This window comes from Hippocampus guttulatus, chromosome 6 (genome assembly GCF_054856545.1).
Source record: "Hippocampus guttulatus isolate MCC_2025c chromosome 6, RoL_Hgut_1.0, whole genome shotgun sequence".
Classification (NCBI taxonomy): domain Eukaryota; kingdom Metazoa; phylum Chordata; class Actinopteri; order Syngnathiformes; family Syngnathidae; genus Hippocampus; species Hippocampus guttulatus.
Window position 1 is genome coordinate 17,587,027 of NC_141266.1, and position 23,311 is coordinate 17,610,337.

The following is a 23,311-nucleotide window of genomic DNA, read 5'->3' on the forward strand; positions in this document are numbered from 1 at the left end:
ATTCCATGCTCATCAATGAAGGGAATTGAAATATTTTTGAAAATAAGTGGAAATAAATTGCTTTGCATTTGATGAAAACATCTTGTTCCATTTGTAAACACTTACCTCAAATATTCTGGCTTGTTTCACTTCACATTGAAAAAAAATGCCCATCCCTCAGCAACTCTCATTTCCGTTACGTTTGATGGAAAAGTTGTTTCTTAATCCAAACAAATAAGATGTCAACCAGCGGCGCAGAACAGATTCACCTTTCTGGCCCAATATATATCTTTTCATTTCCTCTTCATCCATCTCTCGCCTGGTCTCATCAGCACCCCCCACCCTCGACCCCCTCTCAGCTCTCCGTGTGATGAAACCTTCCTTTAGTGCTTTCCTTGTAACGGCGCCTTTCATAGCAATGTCAAGATTAACACGGCAATTAGCAACAACAACACGCAAATCCAACAGGGTGGGGAGAAGTACAATTAGCAGAGACGGTCACGATGATCCCTTCTCGAGAGTACTCAGATAAGCAGCCATTGTTTTTATTTTATTTTACTTTTTTGCTCAGCAGCCCCGACACGAGATGACTCTGCAAGTGTGCAAGGCAAGAGTTGTGCGTTGTGCTCATGAGGCGGCACCAAGGCTGAATAGATGCCTATCAAGAGCAATTGATGCTCTTAAAAATAGCAAGCGCTGCCTTAAATCATCACACCCATCATGCGTACTGATAAGTGGATCCCTTGTGGCATCTCTCTCCGTCTCCGCAGCTGTTTGTCATCGACAACGGGGCGGACGACTGGCGCATCGCCATGACGATGGAGAGGGTTCTGCTCATCGCTCTGGAGCTGCTGGTGTCGGCCGTGCACCCGGTGCCCGGCGACTTCAAGTTCCAGTGGCGGGCGCGACTGGCCTTCTCGTACGCGCCGTCGCAGGCCGAGGCCGACCTGGACATGGTGTTGAGCGTGCCCATGTTCCTGCGCCTCTACCTCATCGCCAGGGTCATGCTCCTGCACAGCAAGCTCTTCACCGACGCCTCGTCAAGGAGTATAGGTGCACTCAATAAGGTCAGAGGCTGTTTAGAACGGCATCCTTTTCTTTTTCTATCGTGTTTATAGTGTTTATCCCCATCAGGGTCATGGGTTGCCAGACAATCGCAGGGCACACACACACACACGAACAACCATCCGTGCTCACACTCACACCTACGGACAATTTAGAGTGTTCCATTAACCTGCCATGCATGTTTTTGGAATGTGGGAGGAAACCGGAGTACCCAGATAAAACCCACGCAGGCACAGTGAGAACAAACTCCACACAGAAAGGCCAGAGCCGGGATCGAACCCACAACCTCTGCAATGTGAGGTCGACGCGCTAACCACTGGACCATTGGGCTGCCTCATTGTGCTGCAGGGCTCCTTCCCCTGCCCCCTGCCCCTTTTCTCGAATGCTGAACAAAGACCTACTAGAAATATTGTAACACTGTTCCCATAGGATGCTGAGATTCCAACCCCCCCCCCCCCCCAAACTTCAGAACTGGTGTAACTAGGACACGCGAACCACGTTTTTGCCGCTCTGCCCTGCGCTAAAATGATAAGGTCAAAAAGCCCTTGAGCTCAAATGAGATCCGTGTTCTTCTCCATCCTTCCTATCGCACGTCTTGCCTTTGCACTCGAGACATAAGCTACTTGGAATCCTTTATAACGCAATATGAAATGAGAGCTTGAAATGAGAACGCGATATTACGGGCGGCTCAAATGGGCCATGAAAAGAAAAGATCGAGGTAGTAGCGGGATGTGCCGGAGCCATGCGGTAAATGATCAGCGCTGGTTTTTAATGACGTTAAATGATGATGATCATGATGATGATGTCGTGTTTAGAAGGAATGCACATATAAAAAGACGCAGGATGTTTTGAGGAGAAATTCTGTCGTCTCCTTTCCCTCCAATGAGGTGAAAAAAAAGAGGTGAGGCTACAATCAGAGTGAATGCTTTCACAACTTTGAGACGAACCAATTGCCTGAATTTAAGCATCTGACCTAAACTGATAAATAAAACAATGTGGAAATTGGTCAGATCACAAAAGATTATCGTACTTTGGAACATCACCAAATGATGCCACGACATCGATACCCACACTTTTTGCTATCTGCTGAATGCTGCTATTCAAGTACTGTAACTTGAAATCTAACTTTTTTTAAAATAATCAATTAGTCAATCATCTAAGTTGCTTTTTCAAGGTAACTGTGGCAAGACTGCCCACCTCCTATAGTAGTGTTGCTGTGACATCACTGCATGAATCGCTGCACAATTTGTGTTCAAATATTTTTTGCTTTAAGCGTTACCACTTAGGCGCTATTCATTTGTCAGACTATGGTGTTTCCCATTATGCGATAGCACAAAGCTAGCAACTTGAAGGAAAGCTTTTGTGTAATTCTCCCTGTTTGATGTTTACTTTGACTGTCAACATTTTGAGCAATTATCATTATCTACCAGTTGAGTTTTCTTCCACCAAACAGCGCTCGTATCGCAAATGTTCAAGTGAAAATCCAAAAAATCGGCTGAATGACTGCCAATGTCTCGAAAAACACGCATCACGCATATCTCAAGGCACAGCATACTGAATATACTGACACATTTCCTTTTGAGAATGAAGGATTTTCATTTGGATTTCCCTTCACTATCGGCGGCAAAAATGTACCAAGGCTGGTGTTTCCACTCTTGCGGCAACCACCCACCTTGAGCTGAAAGTTCGGTCCGCCATTGCACTTTATAACCGCATTAGAAGGTACGCGAAGTGAGTCTTGACAAGTGTTTCTCAAAGTATATGCCCCTTCTTTCCTGGCAGGATCCCCTCTCCACATGCGCATTAATCTTGGTAGGATTGGGCGAGGCAGGGGGGGCACTGCCCCCTTGCTTGCACCCTCTGCACGCCCCTGTTGAAAAAGTACAGTATTCTGACCAGATGCTGCCTCTGCAGCAATTATCTGATGCTGTGTCGAGAATCTCTGTCTCAGGCAGAAAAATGCTTTGTTTGCTGTTACGGCTCTGGTGCAGCAATTTGTTACATCTCTTTACGAACAAACAAATAGACAAAGATACAAAAGATACAACCTCCCCGCTGAAGGTAATTGCAAAGAAAGGATGAAGACTACATTGGCTCTTTTTTTTTCTTTCAACTAAGGCTATCTCCAAGCAAAATGACTGCATTCTTCAACAAGGTGACTCCAATGGTCATACCATTAAAGCAAATTCATCCGCGTCAGCTGCCAAGAAGGAAAAAGGCTTCAAGTTGTACACGTCAAATTCTTTTCATAACTGCGGCGATGCACTGCAACATACACAGGGAGGCTTACAAGCCCTGAAATTCAACTCTTGCTTGTTTGCATCGGGTAACAAATAAAACAACCATTATTTATTTATTTATTTATTTTATGCTACTCTTGTTAATGAACTCGTATTATCCGGTAAAGAAGCACACTGTGCGTCTTTATTCGAGGACACAAAGCCATGATTGAACTTTACGGTCAGGTTCTTAACATGAACCCGTGTTTTCATAAATTGAGGAACTCCGTTATGCATTCAACAATGCAAAAAAATAAATAAAAATCAGGAAGGTAAAGCGCCGATGAAGATGATGACAACCACAAGTAAAATATTGTACCGTATTGGTGTGTTTGATAAGGGTGTATTTTGTAAGCCATCATGTAACAAGATTGTGTGGGTGTCTTGCAGGTGCATTTTAACACGCGGTTTGTCATGAAAACGCTCATGACCATCTGCCCCGGGACGGTGCTGCTGGTCTTCAGCATCTCGCTATGGATCATCGCTGCCTGGACTGTACGAGTGTGTGAGAGGTTAGTAGTACAGTGCGTGTGTGTGTGCGTGCGTGCGTGCATGTGTGTGTGTGTGTGTGTGTGCGTGCAGTGGAAAAACAAATACAAATGCTTGGTCAACCTACTAAATCCCCCAATTGCTTGTCTATCAATGCGACTTCTTTAGATTTTTTTTTTTTAAACGTTATTTGCATAAGATAATTTTTTTTTAAAAGAAAGAAAAAAGATTTGAAAAAAAAATTCATTGTTCTAAACTGACAACTTCTTTCCTTGAAAAAATACTAGTTTATTCCCATAATGCATTGACATTTTTCTCCCTCAATTTTTTCCCCCCTGTAATACAAATGTATCCCCATCATATTTCATATTTACACTATATATACAGGTATATATATATATATGGTTGTTTGTCGATGTGTGCCCTGCCGGTTCAGGGTGTCCCCCACCTACTGCCCGAAGACAGTCGGGATAGGCCCCACGACTGTTGTGAGGATAAGCGGGTCAGAAAATGGATGGATGGATATATTCGCATGTTTGTGAAAAGCATCACTCATCCAGCTCTCCACTTTGGCTCTTCTGCGTCCTCCTCGGCTGACATTGACAGCAGTGCTACAGCGACTGGCAAGAGTGTCTGGCTCTTGCTGTTGTCACGGATAGTCAGTGTCATCGTAATTGCTAGCGAATAAAACTTAATTCGCCACTTTAAGCCCTTAAAAAGCACTTTTTCTATGATACCGAATGTCCGAGCTTTTCCCCGTCCTTGCGAGATTAGAAAACAACAACTCGAGGAAGACTTTTCCCGCAAGGTCAAACATGGAAGAACGAAAGGGATTTCTCGACACTTCTCAAGATCGATGCTCTGATTTGTTGAAGTTTTGCAGCCTTACGAACGCATCATTTTAACTTCTCGCCGGCCAAAAACAAGTCAATATGGAGGAATTATCCGTTGGTTAATAAGCTTATTTAAATGCATCAATGCCCTGCTGCTGGGACTGGGGCTGGGAAGCCCTCGTTTGGGTGGCATCCAAGTTTAATTGGCATTCCCTCTCCTCTGCAAGCCAAACTAATGAAGGGGACAAAAGAGGGCCTCAAATGAGGTGCAAAACTGTGAGCGCGGCAACATTCTCACGACCTGGTAGGGAGCGCACTCTTGCAAACATTCAAGGCTATCATCGACAGGATGCCTTTCTGATGAATATTTTTCGACAAGACAGCATTGTATCTGATTTGCACCGGCACGGTTGCTATGGTAACAGCATTTGTGTTCCTGTGTGTGTGTGTGTCTGTGTGTGTGGAGCGCTCGCACTGGAGCGAAATGAGCTGTGGTTCGGCATCGTTTTCTGTTTCGGGCGAGTGTGCCAAGATTTTTTTGTTGGAGTTCTCAAAGACACATTTACATTGAGATTTATTTGCGCTGTTGTTCTGCATCCATTGTGCTATTTGTGAATTTCAATCATGCATTGAAATTGATACAATGCAATACAATCCATCTTGAAATGCAAAATACAACAACGTACTCTCAGCATATGTTTTTTGGGATGCAATTTGAAGTCATTTTTAATTCTAAATGTACTTTTTTGAAATATAATAACAGGATTTTTTTTCCAGATTTTAGCATCCTAGGGCTCCATTTTATAATTACGCTTTCTCATAACATACATTCTCAACTGTTTTGTTATTATTATTTTGAGTTGTGTTATTTAATTGGCATTTGTCATGTAGTTGTTTTTATTTTATTTTTTAATGGAACTTTTCTTTCACAAATTTACAAAGAATACTTTTTTTTTAGATTGTTTTAAACTGATTCACAGTCCTTATTTCATTACAGTTATAATACCATTCTCTCTATTCACATTTATGAAGAGTATTTTAGTTATTATTTTTGATCTCTGCATTGACATGCAAATTTGAGTGATTACGCATTTTTTAAATCATCATAAATCTCCCCAATTTTTTTTTACCCATTTTAGTCCTTCATGCATTTTCTTTAATATAGGGAGATTTTTATTTTTCAAGCCTCATGGTCCTCCCTTTATATTTTCTTTTCTTTCTATCTTTATTTTTCTCTTTTTGACAACCGTCATCATCATCACTCATATAATCCTGTGGTATTCATGTGCAAATTTGAGCAATGACAATGTGTGGAGTTGTTTTCAAAAGATATCGGTCGATTTTCCCCCCTTGACCACATTTAAGCCGGATGTGCATGTGTCATGCAGGTACCACGATGCGCAGGATGTGACCAGCAACTTCCTGGGAGCCATGTGGCTTATCTCCATCACCTTCCTGTCCATTGGCTACGGAGACATGGTCCCTCATACTTACTGTGGCAAAGGGGTGTGTTTGCTGACTGGAATCATGGTGGGTACAATGCCACACTGTTCTTCTCAACTCTCGCATAAAAATACTCCGATACAATGACATTGATACCACTTAACCAGCATGCATATATATATTCTCTCATAAGGAATCTTTTTGTGTAGTCCAATCTTTCCTTATAACAGAATTTCCTTATGTGGGAAACGGCTACGGTACATGTCCAAATATATGGAAAATATATGGTCTAAAAACAGTTTATAACACAGAAACTGCAGCATACACTACAGGTATATGAACAAAATACATTACAGTATAACTTACAGTACGTGTTGCCGTTTTGGATCCAATGAGAGTAAATAGCGGCGCGAACACAGTTTTTCCGGAGTATCGAGCAGGACTTGCTTGTGTTTGCCCTACTTCGGGCTTCCGTATGGCTTCCGGGTTTCGGGTACCGGAACTTCCGTCGTTATGAATTGATCGTTAATGTAAGTAATATCGTAGTCGAAATTTTAATGCATAGGCTTTTATTCAGGGTGAGGGAATTTCCGTTTGACAGAAGTCCGTAGGTGGGAATACTTACTGTATACTATTCACCGGTTTGGCATAGAGCAAACAGTTCTTCAAGCTGTTGACATTCTCATTTGAAATTTAATACGAGGGTCATTCAATAAACAAGGTGAATTATTCGGTATAAGTGACAATGAGAAGTCAAAAGTGTTGTAAGCGACTGGCTGAGGCATCAGTCCAAAGGTTGAAAACGACGTTGAAAATTTAAAAAAAAAGAAAAAAGGGACGAGTCTATCTCTATTAGAAGTCCTTATAGCGAATAATCCTTATTTATTGAATGACCGTCATATTCACAGGCATGGATTATTTCAGCTCAGCAAGAAAAAAAAAACGGGCTTCGTCGCATCCTTTCATCAAATCTATGTATTGTCTGCACGCACTGCCCCCTGGAGGGCATGGCACGCATAACAGCAGGCAGCACATGTCCTCTGCCTCAGTCCCTGGCCCCGCCTTTCTCCCTCGTTCTCTCTCTTTGCCATCCTTGCCTCGTTCAAAAGGTCAACAGAGTACAGAGCACTTTATCCCTTGCCTAAGAAATTCAGCTGTTCGTTTCACGTGGACACCCCCCACCCCCGACCTCCCTCCTGAATTAGCCGAATTCGACAGTACGTGCGTGTAGGTGCACAAACAAGAGAGAGCCCATTAATGTTCATGTGTGCGCACATGTCCTCATTGCATAATGAAGGTCCTACCTTTCAAGGGTGTCACATCCTCCCACTCGCAGTTTCTCTCGCTCATTCTCCAATTCTATCTTTTTCCTATTTCTCACATTTCGCTTCCCTGGCTGTCCATCTACTCCTCCTCATCCTGTGCCGGGGCCGGTGTTTATTTCTACCCGCCGTCTGTCTCTGAGTGCCCCTTTCGGCATTCCAATTTACTCATTCGGATTGGCCTCAAAGCGATTTTGGCTATTTGTGCCACTCGTCGTCTACTTGATTGACACGATTAGTCTGATGTGAGGCAATGATGGACTTTTCAAGTTATTGCAAATGGCTCCCCCCAAAAAGTCTACTTTGACTAAGTTTGCACAGTCGGGCAAAGGGAAGAAGATTGAAATGAAGCATGTTACCTATGATTGCCTCCCTCAAAGGACATGTAGCATACGGAGACTAATTGCGAGACAGCGCGCAGTGGGTGCGCGCCTCAATTGGGAGTGATGCATTTTTTAATATGTTACCTAATCGTATTAACGTTCCGAATGGCGGAATGATTTAGCTCCCCGAGCGCGTCAGCTGTCGTTCTCAGAAGCGTTTTTTTTTTCTTTTTTCCAAAAATGCAAATTCATAGTGGGGATGCTTTTAAATCCATTTACTTCCAAGTAATTGAAGCCACTTGGTTATACTTTGGAATTTGCAGAGTGGAATTATTCAGCCGAAGCTCTTATTTATGGGGAGGACAATTTGTGCGAAGTACCGTACAAGGCAAGTTGTTTATGAAAATACGTCGCATTCGTGCGTGCTTCGACAAGGTTCAGACTTCTTCTGTGTATTACTTCTCTCAAATGATTTCTGTCTAGATCTGTTCGTTATCCCTTCTCCTTTGCCGAGATAATCCATCCACCTCACGTGTGTGACACATGCTAATTAGACAAGGTAATTATTGCACAGGAATGGCATAGGCACCACTCTCATTTGTTGTGCAATAATCCAATTGTAACATGTATTTGTGACATATTTCTATGCATTTTTATGCTTTAGAAAACATTTATGTCTGAATTTTGGGGGGGGCTTGGAACGGATTAGGGCATTTACATGGAAAACGCGTCTCGTATTGCAAAATTTTCGAGTTAAAAAACGTCTTCCAGAACTAATTAATTTCACAAGTCGAGGTACCACTGGACTGTAATTGAATCCGTTTTGGACAAATACAACTGAATCGTCTTTACTTCGGTAAAGGCTAAATGTTTGCTAGCGCTCCTCCGAAGGTGGAGTGAACGAACCAGGCAACAGTCGCAAAAACAAAGGGGGTAGGATAGCGAGCGTCCCATGCTCGCCGCCGCGGGCTGCATCCTCCACAGTGTGCTGACACAGTGCTTGACACACACTCTTAAAGAGGACTCCCACTCACACACATACACACATACACACACACACACACACACACACACACACGCACACACACACACATCAGAGTTTGCGGAGTGGTTTATTTTCACTGCTCATCAGAGGAGGAGTGATGAGTGTTCCAGTGTGCGAGGGAAAACGACGCTCAAAGTGAAGCCCTAGTCACTTTCCCGATGACTTGCTTTTAAAAGTAACCAAGTTCAGATTACACGTGACTTTACTAGTTACATTCGGCAGATACCGACAACTGCGCTTCGCATAAAAATGAACCTCGGTTTTGCCACTTCATTGATCGTGCATTTTTACAAGTGACATTTAAGAATGAAGTTTGTTTTTATCCAAAGTAAAATAAAGACAACTTTTTTGACTCACTTATAATTAAGTGAGCTACTTTAAAAAAAAAAAAGGAGTCAGTCTTTCTAGACTTCACTAAACATAAATAAAGGTTAAAAAAAACTAAAGGCAATCTTTTTAACTTTACATGACAAAAAGCAGCATTTATAATGTACAGTGCAGAGCTTGCGGGTTGACCCATGTGAGGATAAAGCAGATCGGAAAATTGATTGATTGATTGAATGTGTGACATCTGAAAAGGCATAGAAATATGTCTTTGGGAGTGAATGTAGACAGAACAAGTTGATTGGTCAGTTGGTCGGTCGTAAAAGTTTTTTGGTTAGGTAGGTAGGTAGGTAGAATAAGTTAGTGAGTTATGATCTGTAGGTTGTGAGGTTGGTGGTAATGATGTGTAGAATGTGGAATTTTGGTTGTGTTCATTATAGGCAGATGCACCATTACCCATTTGTATCATTTCTTTATTTCCTTTTTGCTTTTTCTCGAAGCTAAAATGATCCAAATTGTCTCGCGGTGCGCAATTGTCAGGCCGTGGCGCAGATGGTAATTTGCCGTTTTCTGACAGCGAGGTGGATCGCAGCGGCGTGGTCGGAGCAAGCGAGGGGAAACGCTTGAGCCAATGAAACAAATCACAGCGGCTCAGCTCGCGTCAGTCCGTCTGCAGAGATTACGCGGGGAACCCCGTCGGATCCAACATGTGTGGGAGTACACACAAAAACTCCCACATAGCCCCCCCCCCCAACACACACACATGCGTGCGCACACAACAATGTCTACATAGAACAATCAGCACCATGCTGATTCGGACCGCAGGGCACAATTGCACACGCAGAGCTCGGTGTTGTGCTGTACACGTTCTCCTGCAGCGATTCATCAGAGCTTTTTTTTCTCGGCAGCGGTAGTTTTTAAAGTGTAGTATATGAACCATAGCACAAATGTAAAGACGAAAACAGGTTTAATGAAGTGGAATTACTGTTTGTTTGGGACAAGCAAAAAAAAGAAAAAATAATATGAACGTCTGTTGTGTTGTTCTGTGTGCATTTAAGGGCCATATGAAGGGCCACGTGAGCGATGTCAAGAACGTGGCGGGTTGTTGTGATCAGAGAAGCTAAGCTCTACTAGAAACATTCCATTTTGCCAGCGTAAGGGCTCCCACTACGCAAACGCTTGGTATATTTAAAACAAGCCATAGCTTTGTCTTAGGGAAGTCTATTGAGCTTCTTGCTAAGCAAATACTGCAAAACGCCTGAGGCGGGCTAATGAATAGTATATGTTGCATTTTATAACCCTTTAAGCAAGATATATGAACACAAACATTGGAGCAACACATATCGACAGACAATAGTCAGTGGCATATATTCCAATCGCTGTGAAAATAATTAATCGGCCAATTAATCGGTTATTGGAATTTCATCTTGACCCATACTGGGATTAGCATCAGGCTAAAAAAAAAAAAAAAGCCACATCAGGCAGGCCGTAATTCTTAGTATTGGTTTAGAACAGTGGTTCTTCATATTTTTGGAGGTACCGAACCCAACCAGTTAATATGCACATTCACCCTTCATGAGTGAAAAATTGAGTTTTTTTTGTTTTTTTTTACAAATTCAAGATATTTAAAAAAACGTATTTATTAAAAACAGAAAAAAGTAAATAAAATTTCAAGAGATAACTATACTTTTTTTTTTTCAATTGTACGACATACTATCAAAAAATGTCATGTGATCATCTGCAGTCAGTGATGGCGAAGCGGGCGTGTCATAACTAATGAACATGTTGAGTTGCGTGTGTCTTACCCTCTATGGCAGAGGCTCCGTCGAACCCCTGAGACCGACTCGCCCAACCCCAGGTTAAGAACCACTGGTTTCGAATTTTTGGAGGAGTATAAATTTTGAGAAAGTTTCATTTTTATGAACGCTTTGTGGTTTCCATTGACTTACATTATATTTTATTCATAGCTGTGGATGAGTATATCGACATGAGCACTCACGCCCGTTTTTGCGTTGCCTTTGACTGACCCCCCGGGCAGAGTTATTTTGGGGAACAACTTTGGCGTTGCGGTGTGCTTCTTCTTCTCCTCTCGCCGCGAGGAAGGAGGAAGCGGCCATAAATTTTCCTTCAACGCTCTGAATCTTAATTCATTGCTTATCAGGAGATATGCGACCTCATTAACATTGCCTTCGTTCGCCACCGTCGTCCGCTTCCTCCAGCATTCATCCCGCCTCGCCATATGGACGCACTCGCCCTGCGCTCGCTTTCTTTATCTTTCCCTCCCTCCCTCCATCTCCCCCCCCCGTCTTCTTCCCATCACTTAGCATCCCCATTGAAAACAGTATCTAATCCGAAAGTTAACTTCAGTCTGTCATCCTCCCCGCTGTCCCACTTCACCGCACAAGCGTCGCAAGCTCGGCGACGCCGCTGCGCGTTTCCCCGACATCCGTGCCTCCCGTCGGCCCGCCCGCAGACTGACACCACGCAATTAAGATCACCGGCCTCCCATGAAATGACATTATGGAGTGTCAATCTCCGATGCTTTTTCCAGCGTTATGTCTCAGTGGCGTATTTGAGAGGTATGGAAGGAGGAGGGATCTTCTACCAGATGGATTGGAAATGAAAATAGATTTGGCTTGCTCGCCGACATGAAGAATTGCGGATCTGAGACGGAAGTCTAACCTAATCCTTTTTTCCAGCCCCTCTCTCTTTGCCTCTCTCTCCTATCACTTCTGTTCGGCACTCGTTTGCGTTTTCCTGTCACTCACTCGGGTTTAATTCTCAAAGTCAAATTAGGCAATTCCGCCTCCTTAGCAATTGACTCAGTGTTCTGCTTCTATTTATACCCCCCCCACACACAAAATCCGACCCCCACCCACCCCCCTCCCCCCGCCCATGCAGGGTGCCGGTTGCACGGCTTTGGTGGTTGCCGTGGTAGCCAGGAAGCTGGAGCTGACCAAGGCCGAGAAGCACGTCCACAACTTCATGATGGACACGCAGCTCACCAAGAGGGTGAGCGTCATGAACAAAACTTATGTGCAATGTATATTCATGAATCTGTTCGCGAACTCAATGACGTGTCCACCGATCGGCAGTGCACTTTCGATTCAGCTGAGAATGTGTCGTTGCATTCAAACAAACAAATCTCTCGAGTGAACGTCCTGAATGGAATCACTTGACGGAGCGTTTCGTTCCTCAACTGAGGTCAGCCGCCACCCCGTTTGTCAGACGGGAGCGGAACTGCCGCTTTCTGTCACTTGCTCGTGAATCTTCGGCGAATGACGCAACCAGCGTGTGGGCCAACGGGGGAGGGGCTTTTGACATCTGAGCGAGCGTAACTTTAAGCGTTAATCGCCGAACAACGTGTCTCATTCGTTGAACTCTCTGTTCCCGCTCAGAGTGGATTTTTAAGCGTTTCCTCCTCACAAGGATTCATTGGCATCCATTTCTCCAAGTTAACGGCTGATGCCGAGTCAAGCCACATGAGCTCGCGAGCGCGCGCACACACACACACACACACACACACACATCGCCATTTTCTTAACAGAATACGCACATAAAAGTAATGAGTGGAGGGAAGATGAGGGGGATGGCAAGTAGCGGTTAAATTAGGGTGTGTGGGGCTTCTTAAAGTCTGTTTGTCTCTGTTTTGCCATTGTTTAGAATGAATGTAAAGTGATAGGAATACAAATGTATAATGTATAATAGAAACAGAATGTACACATACATATTATTAGTATTATTATTCCTTCTGTGCCTCTACAGTAATTATATACAATTATATTCATGACACGCTTAACAATGAAAATGATTTTATGAGACAGGCTCCGCTGAGTGACGTCAGTGACGGAATGCCGAGTCGCCTGTCAGCCGTTGTCATGCATTGTTGATTGTCCTGTTCACCGCTCCTTGCCGACGTTGTCGAGTTATTCAGCAAAATGGCTCGGCGCTGTGTGCCGATGCACCGTTCACGTTCAGGCAAACGGCTGTGTGAGTGGCCCAAAAGGAAAAGACTAGGGCACGTAAATGGACCAGAAAATTGGAACGATACGGTTTGGTTCTCGCAAAGCGAATGAATTTCACGCCGGTGTCGATGAGCATTTTTTATTACAAGCACTGAGAAGACCTCCGCTTTCTCAACACGATTTGGAAAAAAAAAAAAATAATTCATTCATTCACTCATTTTCCGATCCGCTTATCCTCACGAGGGTCGCGGGGGTTGCTTGGAGCCTATCCCAGCTGTCTTCGGGCAGTAGGCGGGAGACACCCTGAACCGCTTGCCAGCCAATCGCAGGACACACACAGACGAACGACCATCCACGCTCACACTCACACATAGGAACAATTTCGAGTGTTCAATCAGCCTGCCATGCATGTTTTTGGAAAGTGGGAGGAAACCGGAGTACCCGGAGAAAAGCCACGCAGGCACGGGGACAGCATGCAAACTCCACACAGGGGCCACTGGACCACCGGGGCCGCGTTTCTGAAAATATTGTGTGCCTCTGGATGTACCGTCTTTATTACCGATTTGTTTTACTGTTTATTGTATATGTTAAATTGCTCCATGTACAGCACTTTGTATGCCGCGGTGGCTGTTTGAAAGTGCTCTATAAATACAGTTGAGTTGAGTAATCCTGTACGAAAACATTCAAACTATATGAGTGCATGGATGGAATCCTGTGTCATGGCTTGCAACTAACAGAGTGGCCGACCGCGCAACATAACTACCTTGGCAATGACAATGTCGGACACCAACTCACTATAACGTGTACGCTCGGTGCTAGCGGGAATGCATGCGCCAAGTAGGGAATCCCATCTTGCGCACTATACAGCAACGAATTGCAAACAATAATGCTAAGCTAATAACCGCAGTTTATCGTTCTTCCAATCCCGATGGGTCTCGCCTCCATCCGACAGGCTTTGTACACGTTCCACAGTGAGCCCGGCTATTGTTGTCTTGATGCGATATCACACTACCAGGTTTGTCTCTCGTCAGAATCTCACTCCGGGAAAATGATTACTTTGTCCAATTTACAAAATATAATGTATTATTTTTATGCCCTATTCAGAATCAGAATCAAAATCATATTTATTGGCCAAGTATGAAGAACACACAAGGAATTTGTCTCCGGTATTTTGTTTAATTACTTGACTTGTGACATAAAAATATTCCATTTGGGATTTTTCTAAAATGGCTTCACTCGTGACCTTTTATCGGATGACTAAATGGTGCACGGCATCTATTAGAGGCCACTACGCTAAGTGGATTTTAAACTTGTGGTATTTAAGTAATGCAAGCAGCAGCAGTGTGGTAAAGGGTGTTGGCATTTTCAAGCTGTAAAATTCCATTGCCAAAACAATACCCTTTTTTTTGGAATCAGTTTTCAGTTGAAAGGGGAGAGGACCGCATTTATCGGTTACCAGTCCCATTGAGGGATTTTCACGTCAGTCGGGGGTTGACAGCTTGTCCTTTTGCTGCGCCTCTTTTGCCCTCCATAATAACAGCATCGCGCTCGGCGTCGCCGTGACAGTGCCGTGTTATTCTACAGAATGGAAGCAAAAAAAAAAGGTTATCTCCTCTGAATTTGTCTCGCCAAATGTCGTACTCTCTTTCCATCACCGAGCTTTTCCCTCCGCCGTCCTCCAATTCTCCCACCCTGCTTCCACGAGTGCGACATTTGTCACTTTTACTGTAAATTCCCGTCCCTCTTTTTCAAACTGTCAACTTCTTTTCTTTTGCTTTTCTTTCTCGTGCCTCTCGCCATTTGGCCTCCCTTCCCTCGCTCTTCTGGGCCTTTTCAATTTTTCATACAATTGAAGGACCCACGTTTTAAAAATAGCAGCCAGTATCAAATATGTAGAGTACATTATGGCAGCAGGGTATGTAGGAGGGAAGATCAATGACTTCATGTTCCTCAAAAGAGGATAAGATGTTCACCGGGTAGTCCTCTGGGCGTCCTTATGCCTCACAACGTGTTTGACGATTTGGACAGTGCTCATAAGGGAGTATTTGGTTCATTTCTTATTAAATATTTGTTGTAGGACTTTCCCCCCCCCCCCCCCCAGCCCTTATTTCATTTTATTTTTTTAATTTTTTATTTGGGGGGGGGGGCCCTTAGTACCATCTGTCATCTGCTGCTGGAGATTAAACAGTGAATAGACAAACCCCTCCACCCACCCCCACCCCAGAGCCATATTTATTGTGTGGGCTTTTTAGGAACTATTTTAAAAAATAAACTTTTTTTTTTTTTCCCTGAAACTCTCCTCTGCAGCTGCTCATCCATCACCCTGAGATCTGCTTCTCCGTCTGAGATGAAATGACGGCCTTTTCCGCATTGACTTCTAAAGTATCTTTGCTTGTATATTGAATTCCCCCCCCCACCCCCCAACCCCAACAGAAATGTCTACACCGACGCTGTGCCGGTGCAGACACGCTCAGCGGCTTTGTGCGTGTGAACGCTCCACACAATTTGCTGCGGTGCAAAATATATTGCAACAAAATACATCGGTGCAGCGCCGGAGCAAATGTGTGCCGTGTGAACACCCCTTGAACTGCTTGCTGCACCGATGTATTTTGTTGCGATATATTTTGCACCGCAGCAAATTGTGTGGAGCGTTCACACGTACAAAGCCGCTGAGCGTGTCTGCACCGGCACAGCGTCGGTGCAGCCCCACTTGCGTTCACACGGCAGTTTCTGCAGCGGAGCAAAACGACAGAAAACAAATGAGCTGTCGTGTTGGTTCTTTTTAAAACGTATACACAACTCAAGCGACTACTGGACAGGCACGTCCTTCTCCTTCTCGGTCTCCGTGCCTTCTGCTCGAGAGTGACCGCCCCCGAAAACGTAAATCAACGATGACTTCAATGACACTCAGAAAAGCAAACACGTAATGCGCCAAACAGAAAATCAAGAGAGGAAATCACAAAATAAATTCTATGGGGGGCGGGGGGTTGTGAACACACAACAAAGGAACAAACTACACAAACAACTCGGAGACAGTCCAGTCTCCTACAAAAGGAAAGATGTTACCAGCCAAGTCTTGTGTCGTTATTAAACAAACACATGACGGAAGTCCGACAGAGCGCGAAAGCAACGCATTCTCGCCGTACGTAAACTCTTCACAAGCATTTGCTCTGGAGCAAATTTAACCCAGTTGCGTTCACACGTGCAAATTTACATCGGTGCTGCTTCGCTAACAAGCATTTGCTCCGGAGCAAATTTTTAAACCACCTCCCTGGGGTGGATCAAATTTGGTCCGGTATAAGCTGTTTTCCGGGGCTACGCCGGAGCTAATTTGCACGTGTGAACGCTCTACTGGGGCAGCCCCGGCGTAGCACCGGACCGAATCTTGCCGTGTGAACACCCCTACAATTTAAAAAGTGATGTGATCTCAATTAACACACTCAACGTGCAGCGCGCACGATGACATTTCCTCGCAGGGTCTTTGGGTTTACGCGGCGGTAATTGTCTCCTGCCCTCGATTACTGAGCAACTCATGATTGAAGCTGTTGAGCGCACATTGATTTACATGCACCCGGGCCTTTCTCCGTCATATGGGCCCGCAACGCGAGAACACAATCACTCAAGTCCATAATGATGAATAATGCAACAATAGACTCCGCCTGACATCCTGTCCATCTTGCCGACGTTGTACATACACTCGGGGAAAACGGAATTACACCGAGACACGTGCCATCCACTTCAGTGGCACGGTGTCCCCCTTTAAATGGGCGAGCAAGAATGGATTGCCAATTAGTGGAGAGCGAGGCCGGTGGACCGCGTCGATAGTCGGTGTGGGTTTGTGTGTGTGTGTTATGAAAAAGTGTACTTAGTGAGCTTGCTCAGCTTTGTTTTACTTTGTAAAGCCCGGCGAGGACGGGTTTTGGACACAAAAATTTGAATGTGTGCTCACAGAGATGGAGTGCAGCAAATTCTGCATAACACTCGTCTCGACATGCATAAGATTTGAGTAAGATATCATCGATATAATCACATTGTTGCCACTCCGATTAACTGCGAGCCATCGTGACATCACAGTAAGGGCTGATGAACGCGGAGGCTTAATCGGTGATGAGCTAACACCGAGAGCACAGGGTTAATTTCAGTTCAGCTGAGTGTTCCTCTCCCCGTAATAGGATTTAAGATCTTAATTGATAATAGTTAGCGTAACCCCTGAGTCGATGGTGTGTGAGGTTTTAATTGCTCATGTGAGATGTCAGGACTAGCATCAAAGGTTTTATCTAAATTGCTGCAGGCGCTTAACTCGGCGCTCCGCTTTTTGCAGCTAGCTGAACACGTTCGCGGTGGATGATGGAAAACTTCATTGCAGGTGCTAAAATCTCAGTTAAAAGCAGAAGCAAGACACAAATGTCTGCATAATTTTATTTTTTTTAAATGGCACCACTTTAGTCATAATGTTCTTTTTATTTATTTATTTGTTTATTTTTATGATCTCATATCTTGTCGGGCAAAACTTGCACTCGATTTTGGCCCCCATTCTGTAGCACCGGCTAATTCATTGATTCGTGCTCCAGCCAAAGAGAATATTCTGCAAGATTGGGAACAGCCCATTCCCCAGAGATCCCGGGCTCTCTTCCACTCCAAAAGAAAACAAAGAGCACTCCATTGAGCCAAGCTGTCCGCCAAGGCCGAACACCTTGTGTGCCGGAGGTGGTGATAATTTAAATAGATGTGATGGAAAACTGACTTTTTAATTGCCTCTGCGCACAAATGGTGTCTCTGGAGTACCCCGCCACCAATCAAGTATCAAATTAGGCAACCGAGTATTTTTATGTTCGCCGCCTTACGCCAAATAAACAAAATGACTTTGCAGCAATGTAGGTGAAGATCTGCTTTTTTTTTTTTTTTTTTTTTTGCCACAAGGTAAATGAACTACCGCGGCTCCTCTTCTTACGAATGTATCTTCATACGAAATTTTCAAGTTGCAAAACGCCTAAACAGGAAAATATTGCCTCTTGTTACGAAACAAATTTCAAGATACAAAAGGTAAAAATAGTTTGGCCCGCTACTCGCATAGTTTCCTGAACGCAACATACTCATAGCTGCTCTGCCATTGGCTATTACCAAGCATCATCCTGGCACCCCATTGGCTCAGAGGTACTTCTACCGTACGTGTCTGTGTGTGTAGACAGATAGTTCGGTGTCGATGCAGCGTCCTTGTCATTCGCCCAGGAAGTGTTCCAATAGTTTTACGTAAATGTGAATCCCCCAGAAAAAGTGTTCACCAGTCGGGTGATCGCTCACTAAGCTGAGGTTTGCCATGGACATTTTCGAAGGATTGTTAAAAGCCGACAAAAGCAAACATCCTTGGATCACTTATTTACCAAACGCCAGGCAAAAACAACTTCTGAGAGAGAACATGAACTAAAGAGGGCAAAAAACGACAAGGACGCAGTTAAAAGTTTAATGGCCAGCATTTTTATTATTTATTCTTTGTTTTTGTTGTTACATTATGCACAATTGTCATTTATTGTGCAATGATCTAAGTGTAACGTGTACTTGTTACATATTTTGTTGCATTTTTATGCTTTAGAAAACATTTATGTCTGAATTTTGGGTCTCGTATTGCAAAATTTTGTAGTTCAGAAATTTCTTCCAGAATCAATTAATTTCGTAAGTAGAGGTACCACTGTAAATGTAATCACTGTCATGTCAGTGGCAAAAGATACGCAGGGCTGCGATGTTGGAATGCTCAGAATGGGGAACAGTGTTATCAGCGTTGGCAGCCAGGAACATTGCCACAAGAGCAAACACATATGAACTTTACCAACCAGCTAACGTACAAAAAGGACCACAGAGTGACACATTTCGGGTGTGAATCTCAGCTCAGAACCTCCTGGGCGGGATTTGCATGTTCTCCATTTGTTGTTGTTGTTGACTTATTGAGGGGGGTTTTTTTGTTTAGTTTTTTTTTTTTGGTTGTTTGTTTTTTTTAAATGGGATTTAATGCTAAATGTAAATGTACATACATTCAACATGACGTAACATACAGTGTTAACCATAAAAGAAAACAAAATCTAAAAAATTAAATAAGGACCACACCATCCCCACTCCTGATCATGTGTCTTTTCTTTCAGTAAAATCGCTGCTCTCTCAGTGGTTTTTTTTTTCAATTTACTGAAATAATTTGTTGAAGGCCAGGTTAATACGCAGTCCCAGTTTGTTCAAGCAATCTCCTTTTCACAATGCTTGTCATTATGTTTCTTGTCGCACATAATGTACCTGTTGACAAAGCCAAGGCAGGCAAAACCAGCAGCGCTGTCGCCAAGGCAACGTCAAGGTTTCATTTGTTTTCTTTATATCGTCTTGAGCAATCCAATTCTTTAATTTCCTTAAGCGGGTTCGGAGCAATTATTTTTACAGTCTATTTGATTTTTAGAATGAAAAGATTCTAAGCCCATGACAAAACTCCAACTTGCCTCGTCTTTTTTATTCCGACGTGCTGCTGGATACAAAAACTCGTTTTAGCAGCAGCGTGAGCTTCAACGAGCCTCCTGATTGGCTATCGTTCCGTTTCACGTCGCTATCGCGGGTCCATGGCGCGACCACACAACCATTTGCACTCGTAATAAACGGGCTTAAAATTTCCGATTATTGACCCAAAACTTTTCCTAAGCAGACTCAGGGGTATGAGGAAATCACTTTCAACACATCCCACACCACTGGATAATCACTCAGTATTTTGCTTTTGACACATCCGACGACCACACCAATGATGACTTGTATCCTAAGGGTGGAAAAATTCTCAAAACTGGACCGGTAGTCAGTAAGCTCACTTTTTCCCTGTTTGCATCATTGATACTTTTGTGGCGGCGTCAAGAAAAATCCAAAGAAAAAGCTAGACACACAGACGATATGTTTCCCAATAGCATACGGCGTTATCCAAGCACAAATTTTACGTTTTTCATTGAAATCAGCACAAGTTAGCTTTCGACGTCCTTTATTGGCAAATGTAGTCAGTCAATTCGTAAGTCAACGTACTACTGTACTTTCCGGAAACATTTTGGCAAAGGAGCTCTGACTACTTCAATCCAGCTCTGAGCATGCGGATACCCCGAGAACATACCGCGCTGCCTTTTTGTTGTTTTGGGGGAGTTTCTTGAGCCCGGGTGGACATCAAAACCTTCTGTGTCATTGTTGCTGGGAAAGTCAAACCCGAGAGTCGACACGTGTCCAGTCGGCACATGGAGGAGCAGGCTGGGCGCTTGTCGCCAAGGTGACCGCTCTCTTTGTTTATGTTTTTGTCCCCTCCACCTAATCACCTATTTTACACACACACACACACACACACACACACGCAAGTCATTAAGGCAGTAAGGGGCAGGCAGCCACCGTCGTGGTGATGAGTGATTGATTAATCCTTCACAATATGGCAACCTCTCAACGCCGCTTGTTGTAACATATTTCCCGTGTACTTGACATAAGGTGCGCCATTCGCGGGATGCAACGGAACACCTTTGGCCCAGATGGCACCAACACAGCTCCCCACGAACAAAACATATGCCGCCACTACTGCTGACATAAAAAGCCTACATTCCACTTTTTCAAATGCCACTCATTTGTGATATAAAAAAAAATTGGACTCCGATTTTCTTTTTTACATTTTTCTACTATTAATGTGATGAAATTCTGGACCCCCAAAAAATTCTACCTTGGTTTCATCAGAGCCATACACACATTTTCCCACATTTCAAGAGTGACATCATAAAATGTAGTTGGGCTTGGATTTTCACAAATTGTAGTTGGCAAAATACTACACCATAGAAATTCAGGTCATTATCAAACTGTCTCGAGATTAACTGCCCACAAACGTCTGCTGGGTCCTTGACATAGGTAGGCGAAATGCGACAAGGATGCGGTTGCCCGTGACAACGTGGTATGGCTTTTGTGCCTTTCAACAGCCCCTTTTTACACTATCTGTAAAAATCAGCATTTTCCCAGGGTCTCTGTTCTGTATCCCGACACAAAAGTGTCAACCCAGCAAAGTTCTACCTTTGAAGGTAAAATCTGAGGCGGGATGCCATCTTTATATCATGGAATGGGTAGAAAGGAATCACCCATCTCATTGTGGCACAAGCGGGCTGTTCACTTTGTTCCTGGACCTACAGTGAAGATTTACTTGACCTAATGCATCTCAAAATGATCATGACATCATTTGAGAAATTCTGTCTGCATTCCATCTCTTGGATATTCTTGTTCTGATTCTGAAGGTCCTATGCAGATTACAATGAGATGGCATTGCAGAGAGACCCAAAATAAAAAGAATAAATCTAAATGAATGCCCAATGTGCGCTTGGTTCTGTGTCAAATCCTGCAAAATGATACAGTAAAATAAAATAGAGCTTGGGTGTTCTGTTACAGCTCAAATTTGCCAATTTTGCACGGGGGGGGGTAAAACTTGAACTCTTGATTTGGCCTCCCGTATCTTTTGTGATTTGCCAGGTTGACTTCATGCGTGTCATTGAAAAGTACATGCAGGAGGCCAGTGTCGTGTACTACTAAGTCAGTGTGTGTGTGCGTGTGTGTGTGTGTGTGTGTGTGTGTGTGTGTGTGTGTGTGTGTGTGTGTGTGTGTGTGTGTGTTGAGCTCGACTGCAGTGGATGGGTGCTGATTAGCCGGCCTGACGGGGTCTTTTGTGCTCCCAGACAAGGGGTGGGGGTATAATTGTTCTTTGTTCAGCGCTCAGCTTGGCTTTGAAGTCTCTCATTCAATTTATGTCCTTAATACATTCCCTGCTTCCCTTTACTTCCCCCCTGCCACACCGCCCCGCTGTTGGCCACTTGGCTTTTCTTCGAACTACGCGGCAACCTTTTATTACAATCCGTCACACTTACTCATGCGTGAGACATACTGTACATTCGCCGATGGTTAAATTGTGTCACGAAACACAAAAATCAGTCGAATGTGCTCTTGTTTAAATTCTGGGGAAATCGTCATCTGATGTTCGCAACTCTGCAGAAAAATAACCCGCAACCGGTAAACCCTGCCACAAACCATTCCGCAACTATGGCCGGCCTGATGAATTAGATTGTACGACTGAAATGTGAAAGGTGTCGGCCATATTTGTGGAATGATTTAATGGTGTCACGATGGAAGGTGGACCCCAAAAAGCAGGCAGGAGGGAGAAGCATGGTGTACTTGACGAATTGGATTTAAAACAGAGAAAACCAAATCCAAAACAAAGTCCAAAGTAACAAACGAAAACCATGACTGAAAAAAAAACTATCAATAACCAAAACACGACCAGAACAAACATGACAGCAGCAAAGGAACAGCAACAAACGAACATGACAGTAGCAAAGCGCACCAACGATGACCCGACAATGAGTGTTCGGGCGGGAGTCCTTTTATAGAACTGATTACCTAACGACCAACAGGTGTGCAGCTGCAGGGGAAGCCCTACAGTGCCACCTGTTGGTCGCAAGCCAAATCATGACAAATGGCCGCATTTTTGCCATATTGTAGAGTTCTACAATCCATCCATCCATCCATTTTCCGAACCGCTTGATCCTCACTAGGGTCGCGGGGGGTGCTGGAGCCTACCCCAGCCGTCTTCGGGCAGTAGGCGGGGGACACCCTGAATCAGTCGCCAGCCAATCGCAGGGCACACAGAGACGAACAACCATCCACGCCCACACTCACACCTAGGGACAATTTAGAGCGTCCAATCAGCCTGCCATGCATGTTTTTGGAATGTGGGAGGAAACCGGAGCACCCGGAGAAAACCCACGCAGGCCCGGGGAGAACATGCAAACTCCACATAGGGAGGCCGGAGCTGGAATCGAACCCGGTACTTCTGCACTGTGAAGCCGACGTGCTAACCACTGGACTACCGGGCCGCCGAGTTCTACAATCTTACTTCGGAAATGTTTTGAAAGTATGGCAATGTTCAACATTTATTTGGTCAAATTTAACATTATGCACCAATCATGATAACCTGTAAGCTAATAAGCTGTCCACTGTCGTAAGCGCTGTCCCCCAAAGGGTTAAGACCACAAAAATGGATGATTTCTATTCCTCCAATTACATTCTTCGTTTTGTACTTAACATTGCCAAGTTCTCGTAGCAGCTTTGTTTGTTTTTATTTTTTAGCAATCGGCTGTCCCGACTGTGAAAATAATTGCTTTTCCCCGGCCAGTAAATGGGGAGAAACGACCATCACTGAACGTCCGCACTGGCTGCTCTGT

The 23,311-nt window shown here is 44.0% G+C and overlaps 1 protein-coding gene across 1 annotated transcript in view; it reads left to right on the plus strand.

Annotated features, from left to right (window-relative positions):
* kcnn3 (potassium intermediate/small conductance calcium-activated channel, subfamily N, member 3) overlaps nt 1-23,311 on the plus strand; it is a 65,272-nt gene that overhangs the window by 35,098 nt on the left and 6,863 nt on the right. The window contains exons 3-6 of the mRNA XM_086113962.1: nt 750-1,046; nt 3,714-3,835; nt 6,034-6,175; nt 12,004-12,114. Of these exons, the coding sequence (XP_085970088.1) occupies nt 750-1,046; nt 3,714-3,835; nt 6,034-6,175; nt 12,004-12,114 (672 nt within the window). The remainder of the gene's footprint in view (nt 1-749; nt 1,047-3,713; nt 3,836-6,033; nt 6,176-12,003; nt 12,115-23,311) is intronic.